At 29.2% G+C, this 19,345-nt stretch overlaps 1 protein-coding gene across 1 annotated transcript; it reads right to left on the bottom strand.

Annotated features, from left to right (window-relative positions):
* Positions 1-5,904: 5,904 nt before the first annotated feature.
* On the bottom strand, positions 5,905-10,436 carry LOC129907219 (extracellular serine/threonine protein kinase four-jointed). The gene has a single exon (XM_055983316.1). It carries the CDS (start codon positions 9,142-9,144, stop codon positions 7,006-7,008), a length of 2,139 nt encoding a protein of 712 aa, XP_055839291.1. The 5' UTR covers positions 9,145-10,436; the 3' UTR covers positions 5,905-7,005.
* Between the last annotated feature and the right edge of the window lie 8,909 nt (positions 10,437-19,345).

The following is a 19,345-nucleotide window of genomic DNA, read 5'->3' as shown; positions in this document are numbered from 1 at the left end:
TTTTATTCCATAAACTTTTATTCCATATTTTTTATATGACAACCTTTAATAAATTTTAAACCTTCTGAAAGCCTATTGTTTTAGCTCAAAGTATTTATACCGACCATGTCTATACAATGTCTACAAAAAGAGCTAGAATTTTTTGAACCCAATCACTTTTGATCAAAAAAGCAAAAAAATCAATTTTTTTTCTCTTCTTGAAATTTCAAACTGATATTACGGTAGTTATTAAACTGGTGGCAACAGGTCTCTACAGGTATTTTGAGGTATTTTTCAATTTAATATTGTGTAAGTTGTAGAGCAAGTACCGTTATTTGTAATATATCAAATGAAAGGCAGCATGCTCAATAAAGTTAAATACATTTTGTATGTATTTAACTTTAAAAAAAATAACGTGTTTAGAAAAAAAAAAAACATATTTTTACCGTTATTTCAAAATTTTGACTATAAAATTATTTGAAATTTCGCACAATTATAGTTTATTTAATTACCTATCTACGTTATAAATTTCATTCATCCATCTTTAAAAAAAGTTATAATCAATTGATTTCGTGTCGCTTTTTCGTTTCATCTTGTTTCAAATCACTACGATACTAAAGAAGTTTTCACTTCAAAAAAATAGTTGTAAAATTTAAAACAAAAATTTAAAATAAATAAATATTTAAATAAAATAATTTTTAATTGTCTATTTCATTTTATTTCAACCAAATTAAAAGTATAAAATACAACTTGGAGACAAACAACCAAAAACATACAAATGAAAGAAGTGCTTATTAAGAAGCTTTTTTTCTTTCTGAACTGATAAACAGACTACGTTTTTTATATTCTAGAAAATAAAGTTGAAGTTTTAAATTTTATCCATTCAGAAAGACGTAATTAAGGAAAAACAAATAAAAAAGCTTGTCCAATGATTTTGTTCATGGAAATAAATAAACTTTCCTGGAGACTTATATTCGTTGAACAATTAGGTTTAAAAAGTATCAATTAGAAAAAAATGTATTCAACTTTGAATGAAAATCTATTTTTTTTGTTTTAGGATGGGTACACTGAGGAAAAAACGCATTTTACAACTTTCTTCATTCAATCAATGCTGAAAAACAGTTCCATTAATTTTCTTTGAATTATCTTATGATTTTGTTGCAGTTTGTCATAATAATTTTCAACAGTGAGATAGCTTAATGGTAAAGAAACATATGGAGTGGGCAATTAAAAGTCGAATTCACTTTTAAACATATAAAAAAAAAAAAACACTTTCATATCCAAATTCTGGAAAGTTTTTTAGCACTTTTTAGCAGCAAACAAAAAATGTGAACCTAATGAAATGAACATTGTTGATGTCTAGCATATTTTGGTTGAACTTGGTATGAAAAAAATATTTATTTACTATTTGCGAGTTAGGAAATGAATACGACATTGCTTCAAAGGATCAGTATGTTCTGTTACATAGGTCTTACATAGCTGTTTTTTTTTTTCGTCCTGCAATTGAAACAAAAAACCAGTCTAAATAGAAAATTTTGTTAGGTACAGTAAACACCAATCATTGATAGTTACCTAAGACTTTAAAGGTTTCTAAACTATACATATTACAATTCCTTGCATCGCAATCGATTTGTTTAACTTTTATCGAGTTCTATCTTCAGTATTTTTGTGTTTGATTCCTACAAAATTGTGAAACAATTTCATCCGCCTTACTTCATTTTCGTAAGTTTAATACTGCTTAAATGCAAATTAAAATATATCCAGCAAACATGAAAAATTATCATTTCAATTTTATCTGTCTTAACTTTAAATCATACATGCATGGGAAAAGGGAATGATCAATTTATTTACAGCTTCGATAAATTCTTTCGTAAATCTGCAGAAACTGAAAACAAAATTGAAAATTTGTGCCTACTTCACTTCTGAATACCTTTATACTTTTGTTGCAAGTTATTTTAACTACTAAGTGAAAACGGCCGTCAGTTTTACATAATTTAAGTTTTCATCATAAATTTAACTCAAAAATACTTCTTCCGTTTTTGTTTATTATTTCTTCCACTAAAATAAATTATGAATACTCATAAATTGAATTTCCTTTTGGTAACCACTATGCACCACCCAAAAACAAATAATTCTTTCTGTCATTTAACCGCTGTGCAACTGCCGTCAACAGCCATAATTTATTACCAAATAAATTTTCAAATTACACAACTTCTCAATATAAAGGTTAGGTAGTATTTTTTTTTTCTTATTAGTTTCATGACTTGTGTGTATTTAACATACCAAGAAAAAAATACAAAAAAACTAATCAAAATATCTGAATGTCATTTGAAAAACAAAACGCAGTTCCTTTTTATTTTTTTTGGTGAGTGTTTTTTTTGTTTGTTTGATAAAACATTCCAAAAAATAAGGGGGAACACCAGAGTCTCTATCAAGTAGTATTCTTCTATGATCTTATCTATCTGATAGTAATAAATTCCATTCTTAACAACGGGGTTTGTTTTTTAATATGAAAATAATGCAGCGAATAAATGTTTTCCATCGTCGAATTTGTTACGCTTAATATTCATTTTCAGTTTTTTTTTTGTGTTCCATGAAATCTAAATGACCCATAAACGACAGCGAAACAAATACTAACAAGTCTCTGTGTTTATTTTTAAGTGATTGAGATATATCCTTTCTTCTGTGTTGACATGATGAAGAAAATTCATAAGAATAAATCAAACCAACGACGACTGAAATAGTAAAAAAAAACAAAGAAATAACAACAACAAAAATGATTATTTTTTTAAATTCAGTTTTTAATGGATTTTCATTTTTTTTTTCACTCCCAATCTTCCTTTCTTACAAATTTAATATAAAATAACTAAACATCATCTAAAATATATTAAAATATATTTTCTTGTTTTTTTTTAATAGTATATCACATCGATTTACATATATACAATAATTTTAACACTTAATTATTTTTTTTAATATTTTTAATTAATAATATTATTACATTTAAGAATAATATTTAATTACATTTTTATTTTTTTTTCATATTTTTTTTATTTAGGTGATTTTTTTATATAGTTACTAGGCTTTAATACTTAGGTGTCACTTAATGCTTTTATTTTTATTCTATTTTTTGTTTTTAAATTAATGACTTTATTTACAAAATTTAATTTATTAATAATATTTTAATTAACATTATAAGAATTATATTTTTAATTATTTTTGGCTCCGTACAAGACATATTTTTTTTTTTTACATTTTATATTTTAGAATAATTACATTTTTATATTTTTACTGTACATTTAAACTTAAAATAAAGTTATTATTTACATAAATTATAATTTTGATCAGTCCTTGATTTTTTTTTTAAATTTATTTTGCAATAATTATGTAAAATTAAGTAGAGTAACATTTTTTGTTTATTTTTTTTTTTATATATAGAACAACCTAAGAGGTATGTTTGATGTTGATAATTTTATTTGGAAGAATGTAATAAGCGACTTTTTTGTATCTTCAAGAACGAAATGTATTAAGGTCTTAAGAGATTAAGTTTCTTTTTTGACTTAAATTTGACGAATGAGTCCATAAATCATTTTCGACTCGTCAGAGTTTTTCTTTCATTAGAGCTGCTGATTTTATAATACCATCTTAAAGCTAACTCATCTTCAAAGTGAAAGTTTACAACAACAAAAAAAAAATGACACATTATTTGTGACAAACCGGAATTTCAATTCATATATAGTATAGCCATCAAACAAAAACTGAAGAAACTAAAAAAAAAATCAACGTCAAAGATTTTCTATATTCAAACAAAGACACTGATTTATTACTAGCTGTCATTTTTGAGACTTCAGTGTGATCTACGAAGAAGAATAATAAACACTCTTTTAAGGTTCTTTTTTTTTTTATTTTATTATAAACAACAAAAATTGGTTTACAACCTGAGAAAGAATGCACGAGAGAAAAAGAAAAATTCAGAGGTGTGTTTTGCTATTTAATTAGATTGTGTAGGATTTTTTTTTCCTTCTTTCTGTCTTTTATTTTGGTTTGGTTTTAATTTTTATGACAAAAAGTTACTTTAAGGACAGATTAATGAGTGTCATTAAAGAAACATGTTGTGCGTGGTTAAAATGTGGGTTGAAATTTAGATCATGAAATAGTTTAACTAAAACTTGAAACAATTTGACAAACACAACCATTAACCAAATTAAGAAATTCAACTTGTTTTGAGGAAGTTGAATCATATTTTAAGAATTCTATTAAGTGAGAATGAATTTGCACATCATAAATTAATGTTTTTAAGCTAATTTTAGTAAACACTGTGATAAATTTTCAGGTAAGGCAACTTGCTTATCATATTTCCTTATGCAAACACTTGAAACAAAAGAGTTGATGTACGAACCTGATTTTAATTTCAATTTCAAATGAAAAGAACTAATTTACAGTTTCTGTATTTTGATACAATAAAGCAATATAGAATCATAAGAATACTATTTTCTGATGAAATTAAAGAATAGTGCTACAAAAAAACTGTGATTCAACGTTTAAAAGAAGCAAATTTATCGGAATCGTTTGCAAAGGATAGAACAAAGAAGCATATTGCAATAGGAAAGGTGCATATTTCAACGAAGAAAAAATAACTAAAATAATAAAAATTATTAAAATTATTTTTATTTTAAGTGGAGCGATTGAATATAATTCAATTTATAAGTTCAAGTGACCTCAACTCCAAAAATTTATTAAGCGTTTCGCGAACTTATAAATTGAATTAGGTGCATATTTCATCTAGAAATGTTCAAGTCCTTAAAATAACGATGAAATGGAGTCTCAAGCTAATTTTAAAGGATTATAAAACAAAAACTGATATGTTTTATTATTTTTTTTTACTAAAATATGAAGAATACGACGAGCAAACTCAAGAGAGATCCTAGATTGAATGAAATAACTTAATGAAAGGAAACATTTGTTAGACTTCTGTTTACAAGAAGTGTTTTGAGTAGAAATTTTAAATGCGTCAAAAACTATTTTCAGCTAAGAACGTGCATAAAAGGTGGAAGATGTCTTTTTTTTCACACATAGCTAAATTAATATTATTAAATGGTTCCGAGTCTAATAAATACTAGGCGATTTTTAAAACATAGAAGAGACATTTATCACAAAAACATCGATTTTACCATTCGAGGTTGGTACCAAATCATCACTTGGCAAATGCGCAGACTATTATTTTGACTTACAGAGCATTTTTATTAAAAATTTTATAAAAGTTATTATAGACTTCTGCAAGATAAGTTCTTTTTTTGATAAAATTTCAAGTGATAAAATTTTAAAATTGCATTGGAAATAAACTCTACAACAATTAACTACAGAAGCTATTTAGCAGTAGATGAATAATGTTAAAAGGCTTATTTAATTCCAAAAACAAAGTATTCAAAGCTTTTAACACTTTTTTTGTGTCAAAAAGTTTTGCCTTTAAGGTTTGACTGGCCCTAGAATCAAAATAAAATTACCAACATTAATTTTCTTGGTCCTTGATATAACTTATATAATTTTATGCAAATAAGCGATTGATAATGTTTGATGATTGATGACCGATTTGCCTTAAAGTATAAAGATAAATAAAAGATTTAATAATGTTTTTGTGTGAAGTCTTACAGAAGACATCCATAATGCTTACAAATACAGACAAGCATTCTTAATGCACAATCGTAAAGAAGTGTAAGAGGCTTTGTCTAGCATTATTATGTTCAATTCTCAGTTGAAAGTGAAAGTATTTTTTATACAATTATATATAATATGTTGTTGGAGTTGATAACATGAATTTCAAAAAAAAAATTAAAATTAAAAAAATTAACTACTTAAAGGCCAAGTGAGACGAAAATGAAATCATTTATCGATGCTCCTTTAAATTATGTTAACGAATATATGACTATAATTTACACTTACTAACCCGAAATTTGTTTCTAAAAATGGATTATTTCTGATTTATCAATGCAAAACAAAAGAGCTGACATGCAAACTCGATTTAGAAAAAATCTAAGTTTCAGTGAGGAAATGATGGAAATTTCAAGATAATTTCTTTTATATTTGTATTAAAATAGCAAAATGGATACCAAGTAATAAAAAGTTATCAGTTGTACCCGAATTATCTCATACAAATGCGTAATTTTGGATTATAGAGAGTAGACATAAACAATTTACCTCAAAAGTTGCTCATTGTATTTTTCTATCGTCATTTTTGTATGACTTGTTTGTATGTATATAGTTTTGAAGGCAATATTAGTAGAAATAAAAATATTTGCACCTTTTAAGAAGTCTTTTAAATGAAAGCAATATTGAATAAAATCAAACTATTGCAATAAGTTCTTTGTTTATCATTACACATTAATTTTATCAATTATGTGAACATTTGAGAGCATATATTATAAATTCACCTGTGAGGTTTAAGAAAATGAAATTCTATGGAGACATAACTCTGGTTTAGTGTAGATGCAATACAATTCTTGTATAAAAAAAATTAACTTTTCCGATGACTTGTTCCAAAAAGAATAATTTAACTCTTTCATCAACAATGGTTATTTTTAATTTCTTATTTTACCTAAGTAAAAGACCATTTTTATTGTCAATAATATTTATCAAGATTTCAAATTTCATTCATTCAAATTCCATCAAAATCTTGACCATTTTAACTATTTTTTCGAATATTTTGACAAACACCAAAATGCTGCATTTTTTTATAATTTTAGTAACTTTCTCGTTCTTATTTTCTTACGTCTTCAAATAACTTAAGCCCTAATACATTTTTAACATCAACACAAAAAATGTCACTCATTTCAATTTTCCAAAGGATTCTAAGAATTTACAAAAAAGATAATAATTTATTTTAAAAAAATTCAAAAAATACTCCTAATTCGATCACTTCTTCATCTAAAAAACAACAACTTTGACAAATATAAATTTATATGTCTTTTCAATTTGATAATCTACTACATAAAAAATCCTGCGTCATAACAAACATAATTATATTTATTATTATCTGTCTGAGAATAAATCTCTACATTTTTGTACTTGCCCCAATACTCGATCGATACGATCGATAAGTATTTTTATCGATTTATCCGGCAACGATGGCAACACATCTCTCACCTGATAACTCGTTGATAATTCAAATAATTCTTGCAATCGTTTACCCGGTCCATATTCACGTAGATTCCTTAAAGCTTCAATAGTTGGCCGTCGGAATATACATAAATTGTCCAATAACAAACCATGATAAGCTTCGTATTTTTTTAACAATCGATAACCATGCAAAAGTCCCGATTCATTATCGAGAAAGACCAGGAGCTGAGAATTAATTTGTCGGGCTAAATTGTGAGCTGGCGCCGCCATGATGTCTGCATTCCATTGATAGTTGTACAAATTGTTAACAACACGATCTAGATTCGCAATTAAATAATCGAACACGATTAGATCGGACCATTGCGCTAGCTCGATTAATCGATTCAGCACTGTCGCATTCAAATGCAATTCGTCTCTGTCAACTAACAACGATGAGGATGATGATGATGCTGGAAGAGAGGATGAATCTGATGTGGCGGCAGCAGCAGCCACTGATTTTGATTGATTGAGACGAGAAGACCTGTTGTGGTTGTTTTTGTTGTTGTTGTTGTTGTTGTTGGCTGAGTTGATGGTGGACGATGAAGATGATGATGATGCTGGGGCAGCAGCACCCAACCGTTTGAGTAATCCTTTTTGATTTGCATCTTGATCGTCTGCAATGGACGACGATGGGGATGATGTTGACGATGGCGACGTCGATGAGGGGAATGTTGTTGTTGTTGTTGTACTGGTGCCCAGCGTGATATTCCAAACGTCGTATTTATTTAAATGACGTTCGAGTGGTTGGAATGGCTGTGGTATGCCGGCTGGTTCGAGGTCAGGTAGCCATTTTGTTAGTACAACTGGGCGTGTGGATTTCCACTGTGCATTTGTGATGTCTTGCAAGGCGTTTGCCCATGTCGCCGATTCTAGATCAATCACTGATGCCGCACTTGGGGCTAAATTTGTCAAATTCAATAGTTGACCGAGGTAAAAGCTGAATAATTCGCCTTGAATTTGATCGGTATTTTGACGGTATCGAGCACAAGCTCGTGTACCATCAGCGAATACTACGAGACGATTTTGCATTCGCCCACAGCCTGTTTCGAGGCGTGTAACAACTCCATTATGAATGAAATTATTCCATGCTGCTGCGTCACTCTTGAGAAAGCCTTTAGGTAACGAATGCTCTACCAAACTACCCCAATAAATGTCGCTTTCGACAATTCCAGTATTGTGATTGGCATTTCGGACAATTTGTTCAGCAATCGGCATGAAACTTATCGAAGCCTCATTCAAATTCAGCTGAGCTGTGTCACCAGGTAGCATTTGTTCAACTACCGACGGCTTTGACAACCTCCTTTCTGGACCTTTTCGGAAAAGTCCATCACTCGTCCGCTGCACACGGAACTCTTTTATACTCCCATCGATTGCATCGAGTTTCTTAACAATCATCGAGTCTTCAGAATGTTTATCCTGCTCGAGATGGAATGCATTCCGAAAGACCTCCTCAGCTGGCAATTCCTTCTCTTTGATAAAGGAAACTGAGAAAAGGTTTTCCGCTGCTGGCGGTTTTGGAGTAGGTTGTCCTCGCAATTCATAGATCGTTGGAAAGTCTGACGGTGGATGAAGTGGCAATACCGATTTATTCACTACCGCCGACGACGACGAAGCTACCGGCTCTACACCTATCAACTCGCCGGTTATAAAAACTCCTGACATGCCTGACATCATGGGCATAAAAACACCCAACATCAGACCCAAAATAAACGCCGCCAGTATACTTAGAAGACACGCCTGTCGTTGAAATATCCGCCGACGCCTCAGTGACACTTGCATTGTGTCCTCGTCCGACTCTAATTCCGACGCCGACTGATGTCGATTATGATGTAGATGATGACTATCCGGTGTTGTCGTTGTAACGACTATTGGTACTTGAATTGTACTAATCGATGAATCCGCACTATCGCTACTAATTTGTTGATAGTGATCGAAGTAATTTTTTGATGATAATGAGGTTTGATTGTTTTTATCCGTTTTTCGACCGAATTCGATTGATTTAATTTCGTACATGATTTTTGGCAAAAAAAATCAATTTTTTCAATGCCCCGTTAAAAAGCTTGGATAAAAGTGTTTGTGTTAAGTTTGAAAAAGTCTTTTATGTGTATCCTTGAGATTGGATATCTCTCACCGTTGTAATGTCCTTGCAGTGAATTTACAAAAACACGACTTGCAATTTACAAAGGAACTCAAAGGAAACATTTCACTGTTAAAATACAATTTTTTTTGTATCTTTTTTTTTTTTTTAAATACGCGCCCGTTGCGCTTATCGATCTATTTTGTGCACGATCACTGGTAAAGCACTATTTTTTGTAATTTTTTTTTTATATTATTTTTCCCTCGACAACAAGACTGGGGGATTATTTTTCAATAAATTGATTGCCTTTTCGCGATAACACCGCGCGCGCACCACCGAACAACGAGCCACAAGAGTTGTTAAGGTTGCACAATGAAAAAAAAAAAAAAGATACACCGAAACGGCGCGCACGAGGGGTGGACTCTACTGTTTTGGTCGGTTCAGCGATGTGGTGTGAGGTCTGGGTTCGAAGGGAAAAACAAGGAATCAACCTTTTTCGACGTTGTCGACGTGATTTTTGTCGATTTTTTTTCTTTTTATATTTATTTTCAATTATTTTTTGAAAAATTTTTTTTTATTTTGTTTTAATCCACAAGGAGATACTACTTTGGGATAGGATATTTATACTCTCCCAAGCTCCTGGATGAAGATGATTTCTATTATCCTCAGTTTGGCAAGGTTAAATTGCATTCTTACACTTTTTTTTGCTTGGTTTTAAAAACACTTCACGCGCCGCCGTATCAAAAGTATCTAGATACTTTTTTAGTTTTTTTCGTCTTTTGCGTTTTTTAGTTTTTTTTTGCGAACACACTCCCACACTTCTTTTATTTCAGATTGTTGGTGGTTGGATGACACTTTTTTTTTAAATTCGATTTTTTGTATTTATCAGGACTAAGTTAGATCCGTTCAGGGTCACGATCGAATGCGTAATGATGTTGTTTTCGTACTTTGAGATACTTTAAATAAAAGATACATATTCACAAAGTGACATTATTTGTGTAAAAAAAAACCCGTCGCTCTTAGCACTTTACTGGCTATGATTGACTCATTTGTCGGTGTTTGATTTTTGTATTTGCAAAATTATTTGGATTTAATACGAAAAAAATCAAATAAGATTGGGATATATTTTTTTTTAGTGTCAAAAAAAGATACAAAAATATATATTTTTATTTTATTTCTTTTTTAACTGAAAAAGGCCGAGCCAAAAAGAACGTTAAAATCTTGGTTACCGAACTCTCTGAGGTTTTGCTAAAGACTGAATTGAATATTGCAGTGCATCTCATAGATACTCGCTCTGTTGTAAGAGTGTATTTGTATGGTTTAAAAGAAAAAGATATATTGTGGAATGCTCTGATCTGTGTCTGTGTGTATTGTATGAGTTTGGTTGGAGAACCAGTCTTTCGTGAATTTGACTTTTGTTGGTGTGAATTTATTATGATTTTCTTGTTTCTATAGATTTTTGTTTAGTTTTTGTGTTTTTTTTTTTTTTTGAAATTTTTTTCTGTCTGTCTGTATTGATGGTAGAGTTCTTAAGCAAGAGAGAGAGATTATAGAGAAATAAAAAAAAAAACAAACAAAAGCAATAAGAATAAAAAAATATATAATATTTAAGAAAAAAAGGAAGTCTGGGATCTGGCTATGATGATGATGATGATGATGATGAGGCTCTGTGTTTTTTTTAGTATGAATGTAAAGTCGAAAAGAGGTGCAAAAAATTAAAAAGCTGACACTATGAAGTGGTTGTTTGATCACTTTTGCATCATGTGGTTTCATGGTGGTGGCGTAATGTTGTTTTTTTTTTATTATTATTTTTAAGGTGAAATATGAGATTTTTCTGTTGTTTCTGTTAAGTTGAGAGAAGGTGTTGGTTGTTTTTCTTCTGTTTTTTTTTTTTTTATATTAAAATAATTTACTATTTTTGTCTCAGAATGCATTTTGGACTAAATTTTAGGGGAATTTTAAAAATATTTGTATTGATCTCTTTTTAAAATTTTGAAATTAAATAAAAAGGAACAGGAATATTTCTCTATGTTGTATACACTTTGCAGACTAGTGATTCTCTTTTAATCTCGATACGAGTTTGTTTCTCTTTATTTGGTTTTATTTGTTCTCTGCGATACTTTTTTTTTTTTCAAGGAGCCCCCGCAGCGATGAACGCCACTGAAAGTCAAAAGTGCAATATAAATTCCAATTCATGTTTTAGAGGTGATGCCGTTGTTGGAGTAAAAGCAGCCAAAAATTTGATACTTTAAGGTGTTTTTAGTTTAAACAAAAGAGTTGATGCACGAACTTGATTTTTTGAATACAATGAAATTCGAATGCTGGTCTCAAATTTGTTGAGTTGTTAGGATTTGAGTATTATTTTTTTTATGGAAACAAAAGTGTTGACCTGCAAACTTGATTTTGTGATAAATTTTGTTTCTATACTCATTTTATTTTTTAAACTCGAGATGATGTTGCTGATGAGTAAATATTTTTCTTATTAGAATGATTCGATGATTTACTGATGTTTCCTGGGGTATCTTTGTAGAATCAATAGAAAAAAAGGATTTGGTTTTTTTTATTATATTTTTATTTCAGGAAAACATCTTGTAGTACCTAACTTAAACACTTTCTTCTGAAGTTGCTCAGAAATAGAATGATTTAAAGCAACTGATAGTCTAAGAACTTCAAATAAAAAATTTTAATTTTGTTTTTTTTTTATATTTTATTTTCAAAAGAATTAATAGTCCTCAAGAAAAACATTATTTGATTCAATATTATTAAATTATGCAAAATGTAGAATAACTTTTATATGGGGTAGTTTTTATATCTCTTTTCCCCAACACCAACATTGATAGACCGTTGCACCAGCATTGTAGACCCTTTGGCACGAACCTCCTCCTCTCATTCCCGTAATACATCCTGGATTACATTGTTGCTCACATGCAGCTTTTCCGATGTAATTGTAAAAGTATTTTCCGTGAGGTGATTTTTTGAACGCAAATGTTATTGTTAATAGAATGATAAATAAGAAAAAAGTCAACTTCATTTTTTGTCCGTGGATAGGCAACAAAATACAATAAATACGCAAAATAATACAACTAAAATCCTCAATCTATCAACGGCTAAGATCTATTTGAATGGAATTTATCACCCCTTTTAAAAATTGAGATTGAAATGTATCTTATCGAAGCATCTGCTCTCTTTTTCGTTCAGATACGTGCAAAAATAGTTTCAATGACAGCAGCCAGATTGGTGAATTTGGTTAAGGGTGCGTGTGCAAGTTTTTGCGAAAGCTTTGATTTATTTTGTACTTATGCTCTTATGATAAAAGTCTAGAATGTTAATTCTTTTGTATGAAAAAATTATAAACGAAAAATAAAATTGAATATTTACATTTCATTTTATATTAATAAAATAAAAATTAAAACATTAGAGTCATTATCTCTAAAAAAATCTAAAAAAAAATTGGTATTATTCAATAATTAAAATCTGAATTAAAAAATGGTATGAATAAGTTTTCAAAAACATTATCAAAAAAAAAAAAAATCACTATTTGGTCGAATAATTTCATTAAATTCATTACTTGAAAGTACATGATTTAACGACCTATACTTTTTTCTTATTTTCCTGATTGTTATGTTTAATAGAATTTTTTTAATACTGGTAAACTTACGCTATTGTAGTGAATTACAATTCAGTTTCAATATAGTTTTATTGTGAAAATTAAAAATGATTAAAAAGAAGTTTCATGAGCAACTTCTCAGAAAAAAGAATTTAGTAGAAAATCAAGGCTTTTTATTGCCTTTTTAAGGTTTCTTATTTGAAAATTTGAACAACATTTTGTTCAAAAGTAATTACCATGGCTTAATAGCAACACAAAAATTTGAGATGGGAAGTTTTAGCCTCGTAAATTGCTTAAAAACTACCTAATCTTCGATTACACTTTGAACTTTGAAATTCCTGAGGTACTGCTTTCAGTAATTGATGACGTTTTCTGTAATTTTTAGAATTGTTGTTTGTAAGTGAATCGGTATTTAACATAGATACAGTGAGATTTTTTTAGGAAAAGTTTTCGACATTCGTTATTGTGATGTGAGTTTTGATATACATTTTATAAACGGCTCCAAAAGTTAAATGCCTTTAACTTTGGCTTTTGAAATATTTCTATTTATGGAAATCAGGTGACTTCAGGTGGTTCAATTTTCATACACAGGAGGGAAGTGAAAGCGCTAAAATTCAAATTACTGATTTTCAGAAGGTTTTTGGTTTTAAAGCAAAAAAAAAAAGATTTAATTTCTTTAATAGCTTGAATAATTAAATTGTGTTTGTTTTTAATTTCTTAAATCTATACATATATATCCCAGCAAAACATGTATTTTGAGCCTGATAACAGATTATAACACTATAAAAAAGTTTTACGAATCACAGAAAACTTCTATGCTGAAACAAAAGAGCTGACGCACGAACTTTTTTTTTTTCAGTTTTGTGACTTATACGTTATAACCGACAAATAAATACTTTCTACGATCACAACAATGGCAACACTGAATCGTTTACTTCATTAACAAACAACATCAAAAGAATGTCACCTACACTTGTTAATTAATAATAATATGATCTTGGAGTTTGTTGTGGATCTTTTTTTTTTTTTTGTTATTTGCTTTTAATGTTTCTTGGTATGTGTGATATCTTGTCTTTCTCAGAGCATAAAATTGTCTGCAAAGTTCTCTCACACTCTTCCAATATAAAACTCATTTATACTCTCACACACATGGTCTTCTCTGAGTTCTCTCATTTTTGTGCAGAATTTGAGATCCAAACACACAACACAGTCTTGCTTGCGCTACAATTACCCTTTTGTGTATTTTTCTTGTATTTTTCTTACCCATTCAAATCTACACATTGTTCTGGTTTTTCATGGTTTTCTTCTTCGTCGTCTTTTTTTGTTAATAGTTTTTTTTTTTTTTTTTTGTTTTTGTTTTATTCTTTTTAAGGTTATGATAGTGTGTTCAAGTGTCGCGTACAATTTTATTTGCCTAGAGCTAACACGCACACACGTTACCTTTTCTTATTCTCCTCTACGCCTTGTGTGCGCGCGCACGTTAAACGAGCATTTTCTATGTCAACATTGTCATTTTTCCATTGAATTTCAAGAATTTTTACTTCTCGAGACTTGTTCTTCATCATCATGATGATGATGATCATCATCATCATCCTTCTTTTGCTTTGCTTTTTCAAACTTCTCTTCGATATGGTGGATCACCACATTCTGTGCGGCCTGTGCTTGAGGTGGTTGATGTTGGTTGCTGTTGGTGTGCTCTCATCTTTTTTAATATTTCATGGTTTTCTTATGAATTTTCTAAGTGGATGTGTGTTTAAGACGAAGCAGAAAAAGCAAGTTATTTTATATTTTGCTTTTACCATCTATTCGGAGAGAACCATAAAAAAAGGATAATTCTCTCGCTCTCCCTTGAATTTTTCTGCAGAGATTTGAAGAAGAAAAAAAAAGGCTGAAATCTTTGCGTGTTGTTCTCAAACTACAAACCGATCGATTGGTGTGTCACAGAGAAATGTGGCTTATGCTCGTTTATGGATCGACTTAAACTTGGCCTTTTGGTGTATAGGTAGAACGAAAAGGGCTCAAAGAATTATTATACGCGAGGGGGAGAGAACTGCTAAACAAAATGCTTAGAAATATTCCTTTTGTTATTTTTACAAAAAAAAAAAAAAAAAAATCTACACACCAACACTACCAAAATTTTTATTCTCATCCTAAAGGAATTATTAAGAAATAAATGTAAATGATGAAGGGAGGGCGACTAAAAAGGAGGAGGAAGAGATGTGGCTTTGGGTCCCATCTTCATCGCGCTCGGTCTAAGAAATTATATTCTCAGATGGAACAACATATTTCTGGTGTGTTTGACGACGACGATGAAGAAGACGACGACGACGATGTTAGAAATATGTGTTTGTTTAGTGTTTGTTGAGCTAAAAGTCGTCGTTGGATTCTGTTGCAGTTTTTTTTTTTTAATTTTTGTTTTTTTTTTTTTGCTGAGTTTTGGAATTTTTGGTTTTCTCAGAGACTGGTGGAATATTTTTGCTTCTCATAACGTTGTTTTTGTTTTTTTTTTTTTAATTTTTTTTTAAGACACTTCGTTATAGCTATAAAGCCAGTGAATGGGTTCAAAAAGTGTTATTTTGTATTAATTTGAGTTTTGATATGACTATGACTAATAAACAGAAAATTAATAAAAAAGTAATGGATATTTTTAAACTGATTGTTTTTTCATCTATGAATAACCTGATTTTATTCAGGAAATTGTGACGTCATGACATCAACAAAATATTATATTCTTTAAATATCTCAACTTGAAACCTACATATCAATTTATTTCTAACACATTTTGTGACATTTTAAATTGAAAATAAAAACAAAAGAGCTGAGCAGAAAACTTTATTTTAGCATTGTGAATTAAAAAGAACACAACTGTGAATGATTTTAGCATGACAATAGTTTAAAATTATGCAACAAGATATTTTTAACAAAATATATTGGAAATCATGTCATTTATTGAGGAAAATATTATTTTTCAATGTTAGAGTAAAAAATCCGACGGCCTATCAGCTGTGGGATAAATATATTTTTTTTTATATTATCAGCCGCAGGATGAAAAAAAAAATATCCATTAAGAAATCAAAATGTTTAAATGTTATTTAAATATTTAAATATGTACATAATTGAAAAATAACAGCACTTTTTGAATTTGTAAAAATAATCATATTGAAAAAACTTAAAAAAATGTTTAGGATAAAATTAAAATGAAACAAATCAAAAAGCATGCCTAAACCAATTTATAGGGGGAATATTAAATGATTCAGGTTGTTTGCTTTTTATGGAACGGTCTTCATAAATGAATATAGCTATTAGGGTGAAATTTACTGAAATATGTAGTTGGAAAAACTTTTATTTTAAAATTGTTAACTTTTGGTGACATGTGATTACTTGCATAATGTTTTCTATAGTCCTTGTTGCAGATTTGTTGGTATACACGATAATATTAAATAGATCGAAAATTAAAGATGCCTGCTTTGATCCCAGTTATTTGAGTACCTAATAAGATTAGTTGGAAAAAAACATTTTTTTTTTGTTGTTATTCTAATATTTTTTTTTGTAAAATGTAACCCCCCATAAATGCGTCTAGCAAATAGCATAAAAATAAACAAAAGGTGAGGTGGTTTTTGACAAAATGTTAGTTAACATATTTCAATGTATATTTTTAAATATAAAAATATTTAAAATGAAGACCTTCAAAGGTTTTAACTTTGAAATGTGTGATGGACAAAAAAATGAACAGAAAAGGTGATCTAATATAGTCAACAAGGACTCATTCCATGTAGATAAAAAAGAAATAATATACTTCTCTGGACTTATTCTTTTTTTCAAGCATTGTAAATGGAAGGGAGTGAAAATCAACAAACCAGTAATGTACTACTTTTCAATTAAAAAAACGTACCTATTTTACGTATTTTTTTTAATTCGCCTCTTTTCCTCAAATGACACTGATTCAAAGAATATTTTTACACCCAACATAATATTAAAAATTTCTAAAAATCCTTTTTTGGATTTTTTTTTTCAAATATTTCAATTTTCTTAAATCAATTTTTTGTTAACGGGTTGATGATATTTTTACTTGCGATATAGGGCAAGTTTAGGATTCGTAAATAAAATTGAACTCGAGATAACAATTTTACATGACATTACGATGATAGAGAATGCCAAAAAAGTGGGTTTGGCAATTCTGTCTGTTTTTATACAGAAACCTTACATACAATCATTATATAAAAAATTTTAAAATTTTTCAAAAAACACATTTTTGGATTAAAAAAAAAATATTTCAAATTTTGAAAAATCATTTTTTTGAAAACGGGTTAATGAAATTTCGTTTTTATAGTTTCTTAAAAATAGCCTACCAAATTTTTTTTTAATATTAGAAAATTTGTATAGGTATCTACCTATATAAAAAATTATTTAAAAAAAAACGACTCTAACGATTTTCAAATTTTTTTGAAGTGAAAACTTCTTTAGTATCGTAGTGATCTGAAACAAGATGAAACGAAAAAGCGACAGGAAAAATTAATTGATTATAAATTTTTTGTTTTAAAAGATAGATAAATGAAATTTATACTGTAGATAGGTAATTAAATAAGCCAATTTTTAATTAATTTCATATTCAAAATCATGAAATAACGGTAAAAAGATGTTCTTTTTCTATACACGTTGTATCTTTTGATCTACATAACATAAAAATGTTATTTAACTTTAATACGCATGCTTACCTTTCATTTGATATACCACACATACAAAAATTTTAACTTTTTTTTTAGGCATGGTAGAAATGATTGAAGCTTTCAGATAATATAAAATTTACTATACTATGTATATCATTTAAAAAAAATATATTTAATGGTGTTAGAAGAGAAAAAAGATTGATTTTTTTGCTTTTTTGATAAAAAGTGATTGGGTTCAAAAAATTCTAGCTCTTTTTGTTGATGTTGTATAGACATGGTTAATATAAATATTTTGAGCTGAAACAATAAGCTTTTAGGTGATATAAATTTTTTTTAAGGTTGTCATATAAAAAATATGGATATAAAGGTGATGGAATAAAAAAAATATGTTGATGATTTTTTCGATGCAACAAAAATGATTTTTTAAGGTTTCACTTCTACCACGTGTAAATTGCACATATGATTTTTTTTTTCTAAAAATTCATATATACAAGAAATCAAATGGCATATTTGGTTTTGTGAAAAAGATCATTTGAAACGGTGTTGAATTATGATTATAAAAAACAGATTTTATATTTTGTACACTATTTATGAAATTCCTTAAAAATATCAAATTTTTAATTTTCCATAACATTTTTCAGTAAAAAGCTAAGAGCAAGTAATTGCGACCCTAGTCGTGTATTTTATTTTTTTTGTTTGAAATTTTGATAGTTATGAAAATTCTAAACGTAATGAATTAAAGCAGGGGACAAGGAATAAATAACTATTTTGCATTAAACCTTTTAGTAAATCGCTCAATTTTTATTATTTAGTTGTTTAAACTGTCAAAAATACCAAAAATTCATTAAAATAAATATTTTTTTATGGGATAGCAAAGACCTAATCGCTCCTTACTTGACTTTAATAGAGAATATATCAGAATATCAATTCAATAATGCATTAAGATTTTTACGAAAGTCTTTTTATCGCTCCTCAAGATAGAATCAAATACGATTAAGAGCAAAAAAGAAATAACTCCGTTACTGTTAGAACTATCATTCTAAGACACGGGCTAGATTTTTATCTAAAGAACAATAATCTCAGCTATATTTCATCACCATCTTGTCCATCACTTTAAATTCATTAAATCAACAAAAGAAAATTATATTCGTGCTAACTGCATGTTGAACTTTTCTTAGGTTTTTGAAAAAGACCACCTTCGGGCATCTTGCACTCCAGCATCCAATCATCAAACAAAAAAATACAAACAATGACATTTCATTTTGATTTGTTTTGATTCCCGAACACTTTAAATGGTCTAAAAAAACGACTCTTTACACACTCTATTCCAATCGTGATCTCTTGAAAAAGATTCGTCATGCGCGACTTGGCCATCCAGCATCCTTCCTTTTTTTTTTGAATTTTTTATTGCCAAAGATTTCAATTCAGTTCATCATCGCTTGAGATTGTGAAGAGTTTTTGTTAATTATTCCAAGATGCCACCACTCGACGGAAACACTCGACTCTTGGCGCTAGGGCACACAACGTCAAGTGGTGCACGGATGCATTCAAATTTGATTGTGAGTTGGTGGGTAATAGTTCTAGGAATCACCTAGAAGAGAATATCTTACAAATAAGTTTTGCAATTTCTGTTGTGTTGATTTTCATCTACAAATTGTGCGGAGAAAATTAAAGAAAACAATAATTCCATACGAGAGTGTGTCTACACACTAGGAACGATCGAAGTACCCGTGTGCATATTATAGTTTCGCTTTTGGAGTGGGTGTGCAAAAGAGCTCTCGAGACGGGTTTGAGTAATGCGTTGCAGAAGTTACAATCTCCTACTTATTCGGCGAATGAACTGTGAAGTTCAGCAAAGTATTT

This window comes from Episyrphus balteatus, chromosome 1, assembly GCF_945859705.1.
Source record: "Episyrphus balteatus chromosome 1, idEpiBalt1.1, whole genome shotgun sequence".
NCBI lineage: Eukaryota > Metazoa > Arthropoda > Insecta > Diptera > Syrphidae > Episyrphus > Episyrphus balteatus.
Note: the sequence above shows the minus strand (reverse complement) of the source record. Positions and strands in the feature narration are given on the sequence as shown.

Excerpts from the sequence above, each read along its gene's own strand:
- LOC129907219 (XM_055983316.1), bottom strand. The coding sequence starts at position 9,144 with ATGTACGAAATTAAATCAATCGAATTCGGTCGAAAAACGGATAAAAAC.